At 38.4% G+C, this 5886-nt stretch overlaps 1 protein-coding gene across 1 annotated transcript in view; it reads right to left on the minus strand.

Annotated features, from left to right (window-relative positions):
- LOC107663989 (synaptotagmin-9-like) overlaps positions 1-5537 on the minus strand; it is a 26586-nt gene extending 21049 nt beyond the window's left edge. The window contains exon 1 of the mRNA XM_016454432.1: positions 5188-5537. Within this exon, the coding sequence (XP_016309918.1) occupies positions 5188-5335 (148 nt within the window). The 5' untranslated portion in view covers positions 5336-5537. The remainder of the gene's footprint in view (positions 1-5187) is intronic.
- Positions 5538-5886: the final 349 nt, after the last annotated feature.

Below are 5886 nucleotides of genomic sequence, written 5' to 3' on the forward strand. Positions count from 1 at the left end.
CCAGGATCAGGAAACGGTCCTCCATAAAATGTGCTGCACACATCTGAATATTTGGATTGAAGTGTTCTGGAACAGTGTTGTAAATACAACTTAACCACTGATTTCTAGTCATGTCCATTTTTGGAAAGCCAAACAAAGTAATTTCGCTTTCAGAATGAAACACAGCGTCACACACGGCGGCCTAGAGTGAGTGGCGGCGGCCTAGAGTGAGCAGAGGCCAAGGGCTAGAGGGAGGAACGGCCGGAGGGCTAGAGTGAGCAGAGGCGGCGGGCTTGAGAACGGCGCGGACGGCGGATTCGACCCATTTGTGACGACCCCGGGCTAGACTCCGCTTCATCCACGGTGAAAGCCTATCCGGCGCAAAGTTGTTGTATTTCCTCAGCAACCAGCATGGATCAGCTCCAGGCATGACGAAGCAGATATCGTCCTCTTTTGGAAGACCAAACGCCTTCTTTCTTTGCGTGAACATTTGGGCGGTGTTATGCAAATCTTCCCAGATAGTGACGTAGGTATGTGGGGGCTTGTTAGAACGAGCTGTTTTAGGTAGGTGTGGCTGACTCTTAACTTTTATAAAGAATATCTCTTTGGATTTGAGATTTTAGTCTATGCAACTTTACAGATCTTCTTTATGCACCAAGAGCTTGTAACACTCCAAAGAGAAAGGAAAAATTAAAATCACATCATATGACCCCTTTAAGAAAAATGTCACCTACATCATGGATGGCCTGAGGATGAGTAAATTAACAGCAAATTATCATTTTTGGGTCAACTATCCTTTAAGATCATCATACCTGAAACTCTTTGGCCCTTACATCTGGTATTAATATGCATTTTTGTCAATCCGATCACAAGTGGACAACGCTAAATACATGTGTGAACGGGGTTTAAAACATTTTGAGCTTGTCCACTTTTGACCACTTCCAGAGGTATTTGAAAACACATTTGATTGAATTTCACTTGTAGTGTGGATACTCATGTGGTCAAATATGTTCGAACAGCCACTCTATTTAACTATACAGTATATACACCAACTGCTGTTCGAACAAAAAAAAAGCATTCAGCAGAGACAGCCCAAATCAAATATAGTTTGGCAGCTGCTGTCTCTGCTGAATGCTGGAGAGATGTGGCGTACAAAAGAAGAGGAAGGGGGGGAAAGCAGAGTCCTCTAAAAGACCACAGCTCATTTCAGTCCACTGAGTGTGTCAGTTACACTTCAAAGTGAAAGCTCCACAATGGCTCATATCTAGTAACCCATAGAAACATTCCAACACACAAAGAGCTTCAAAGAGCCTTAGCTGAGATTCCCACTGCGCTGCAGCTGCCTGTATGAACACATTTGTGTTAACATTGTGCGAACACAGGCAATACAGAGGATTTAACCATTTGAAACTAAAGGAGTTAAGCATTTTAACTAACCAAAGAAATGTAGAGTCTTGTTTTAAAGAGTAATAATATAGCAACAATTTCTATAAATTGAAAAACTGTTGTTTGCAATTAAAAAATATATTATACATATGGTGAATATGCCGGTTGTCTAAGAAGCTCCAAAGAGTTTTTTTTCTAATATGTTTCAGTTTGGGACCAGGTTGCTTAAAAAGCTCTAATAAGCATCATTATCCCTTCAGCAACACTCAAATTGCATTTTCCTCTTGTGAGATTTGCCAGAGAGGCATTTCAAGGGGATTCCAGGGAACATGAAAGAAATATTTGCTCCTAGACCCCTAAAAGGTGTAATAACAACATTTAAAAGTACTAGGTTGTCATTCACCCTTAGTATTTTGTGACATGCTAAAGCCTGTCGAACATGAAATGTGATTTCCAGTAAGAGTTTAATAAAGCAATGAAAGACCAGCCTGTGGTTTATCATGCTGCAGACTTTCTCTGAACCAAAAAAAAACAGCTCTGAAGAACACCAAATGCTAGTTATGCCTATAAAGCACTTTCATAAGAAGGGCTCTGGAAATTCTGACTGATTGCAAAATCATACAAGCACCACTCTTGGTATTCAGTATTGCCCCTTGTGTAATCAAGTCTATTCTTATAAAATAATTTGATCATCTGTCCTCCAAAGGAAATAACAATGTTACCATGGCTTCACAGAAAGGCGACAATTCCGACACAGTGAGACATTGGATAATGATTGTTTTGCTTCTTTTCTTTTCACTCCGGCTGCATGCTGCTGATTATTTAATTACAGTTTACACAGCCACTTGGTCTGAATGTCCTGATATCCCATGGAGCAGAAATACTCTTGGCGTATAACTGGTCAAATGTGTTGATTTGCTTATTCAATCAAATCCAAAGTATTGGGAAGCACAGTCTTCATTAATGTTTGATTTCTGCTGAAAATACTAGGGGAACCATCTAGCATTGCAAAACAATGGTTTGTCAAATAACATAAGTATCTTGCCAGAGCTTGGACGTGGTGAGGGCATATAAAAGGTGTTGTCCGGCCAGGGTCATGATACCAGACCTCCTTTCTCTCTCCTACGTTCTTCTCTGCACTATACTGACCTATAAACAAATATGAAAAGTAAATAAAGAATAATTCTTGGAATTTTACTGAAGCAACTTGCCATTTGGTTGGTTATTCACATCACACCTACATGTGGCAGAGGTTGTACAGTACTGTGTCATTGGGTCTGATAATATATCGACTAACTTTTCGACCACCGAACAAAATGCAAATGTGTGTATGAATTAAATTGTAAAGAATGATGGACTGTAGATGATTTGTACATAACTTCTGCAAGATATTTTTTAATGGCTTTTAAAAAGTGATAGGGACAGAATCTCGATTTGACCAAAAAGAGATGGGAATATGTCTTACCCATCCCACACACAAATTACACATATGTTCTCTCCTAAAGGCCTTTCTCTCTTTAAAGCAATTTTGTAATAATAATAACAATATATTAAAATTAATTGTTTTAAAAATTAAAATAATTTAACATTTATAAATTGTAGAAGGCACATTTTTGTTACAGTAAACTATGGAGAGAACATAATTACACACACACACACACACACACACACACACATATATATATATATATATATATATATATATAGTTTGGACAAACTTATGGTTTAAGACCCAACCACATCTGGTTTAATACAGATACAGATACTGGCTTCGCTTCACATCCTCTATAAGGAGCTCTTTGTGGGTTTTGGTTCTGCTCATTTTCTAGTAGTAGTTAGAGCATTGCTATGTGATTGCTTGGGTGGTTTCTAGATGGTTCCTTAGTGAATCAAACATTGTCTACCTGCAAAAAACAGTAAGCCTGTTTGTAAAAAGTATTAGTACACCTATCCTTAATAAGCTGCACAATTTGAGGAATCATTCATGTCCATAGTACAACAATTCAGGGTGAGTTACACCATGAAGTTTTATGTCATCTGTGAAATTACATTGCTTCTTGCATGTTTTGCAACACTCTCAAAGTAAATTGCCCAGTGAGTGAGTTTTATCTACTTTTTTTTTTTTTTTTTTTTTTTTTTATAGATAAACATGAATCTGGCAATATTTTACATTGGTTGGATTGCAGCAGTCCGTAAATGGTTCTAAACGGTTAATAGTTTTGTTTGAAAATGATGTATCACCTACACTAAACCCTAGCCTAAACCGAACCAATAGTGTTAACAAAAGCAAACTGAAGCATCAGCTCCATTTTAGCTTGCTTCTACAATTATTTACTTTCTTTTATCAACATGTCCTGAGTACCAGGTACCAGATGAGATACCTTTCAAATTTACTATGCCAGCAAGCCCATACATATGGTACTGATTGATGCAAATGTCAAAATGTAGTAGTTTACAAATCAAATTTTTTTTTTTTTTGCATATATAGGTACTCTTTTTGAGTTTTGCAATAATATAGGTAGAGAGCTGTTCATCAGCCATGATGTGTGAGAGTGCGAGTGTGAGAGTGCGAGAGAGATGCCGATATAGCTTCTATGATTCTTGAGCTGGTGTGCATCTGTTGGGGGAGTGGTTCACATTTTGGCTCTGTGTAGTCATGCAGTTAAGACATGTTTCCAAAATGTCATGATCTATACCAAAGCCGTATCTTATAAAGAGGTCAACCTGGTCCTGAAATTTGGTTGTTTTGTGATATAAACGAAGCTTGCATCAGACATCAAAAGGAATCATTATAAAACCTTTTGTGAAGAAAAAAAAAAAAACATTACTGGTGGATTGTAGATTTAACGCCGGTTACCAAATCCCCTTGGTACACCTCAGAGTAGCACAAAAGACTCATGCCCTCTTGCTCAGCAGGTGCTGTAGCATTTAAATCTAAGCAGTCAGATTCCAATACTGCACTTTTGGCCTGTGCTGTTGGAATGGATTTTATATTGTGTCTCAATCTAAGTTTATCAACACAGCATATATGAAAAGTAACAGATGCCATATTTAATTCAAATGCAGCAATTTTCATCCTGTATTATGTGGCTCCAGCTATACCTAAATAAAAAAGTTCATGATGATAAAACATAGTCAAAGTGTAAGAGAATGATGGGTCAGGCTATCCTAAGGGACATGACATTAAGAGTGTGCATTTTAAAGAAGAGGTCCTGTAACCACCTCAATTCATTTCTCATGGCTATAAGCTAAATTTCTGTTTTGACATGTGTTGTCTACTAATATTGATTGGTTAATTGTAATTTAGAGGTGAGTGTCTATATTGAGAACTTTTTTGTGTTGGATCACCAGAGATCCATCCATGCCATAAGGAACAAGCTTTTCCAAGTGTAATGATGACATATACTGGTCAACAAATCTGGAATTTCTAAACTCTAAAGGTTCCTGCAAGAATGAAATATGGCCCTGCTGCATACACTGCAACTGTAATAAATATATAAATAGTATAAACGGTTTATATATTAGAATCTTATTCATTTAATTGGAGTAAAACTATAATAGCTGATCCACTAGCATTTCTACATTAGATTTCTTACATTATAGCATTTTATGTCTGACAAAAGTATTTGAGTCTATACACCAAACTGAATTGACACCGAATATCACGTCGAGTAAAATATAGTAACACAGTAAATATAGTCGATATTCCTCCAGCGTGATGACATCTCGAGGTTAAAATGGAATAAATTGTTGAGCAACAAGTCAACAAGGGGGCGGGGGGGGGAAGCGCATGCAACCGTTTTGTGCAGGAGTGTCGCCTACCTGAGTCCGAATTCCTCGGCCTGGCAAGGTCTCGGAAATAATAAATGAAATCCAAACAGTTTTCGTTCTGAACCTCCCCTTTAGAACAAAGATCCGATAAGAGTTCTAGTGCTTTTTGACAAATCTCGTCCTCTCTGTCGACAGGCATTTCCCACCAGCATCCTTCTGGATTGTGGAGCTTCTAAAGCGCAATCCCCCCACAGAGAAACATCATCTCACGGACGGCATCCCACTCTCACGGACAAACCCGGCTTTCTGTAACGTGGAAATATCTCTGAGTGTTTTTTTTTTTCCTGTCAGGATTTATTCGACACGGTGAAGTTCTTGCGTGATGTGAAGCCAAGTCGCGACGCGAGTGGAGTCAGAAATGAAAAGCCGCCGGTTGAATCTTCACACACACGCGCGAACTGAAGTGTGAGGCGCTCGCTGTCCACGCTCGCCGTGGGGCTGAAGACAGTGCGCATGCTCACAGCCTGATCGCCACGTAATTAATTCAATTCAAGTTTATTTGTATAGCGCTTTTCACGATGCAAGTCGTTGCAAAGCAGCTTTACAGAAAATTAAGTTTCTACAGTATATTTAGTAGTAGCTTGTCATTGGTGACTGTCAAATTGATGTACATATGGCAGAAATGTACTGTAAAATTAAGTTAATGACGTAATCAAACAGACGATGAACACTATTAACAACAATGATTAT

The sequence above is a fragment of the Sinocyclocheilus anshuiensis genome, unplaced genomic scaffold (assembly GCF_001515605.1).
Source record: "Sinocyclocheilus anshuiensis isolate Anshui unplaced genomic scaffold, SAMN03320099.WGS_v1.1 scaffold215, whole genome shotgun sequence".
NCBI lineage: Eukaryota > Metazoa > Chordata > Actinopteri > Cypriniformes > Cyprinidae > Sinocyclocheilus > Sinocyclocheilus anshuiensis.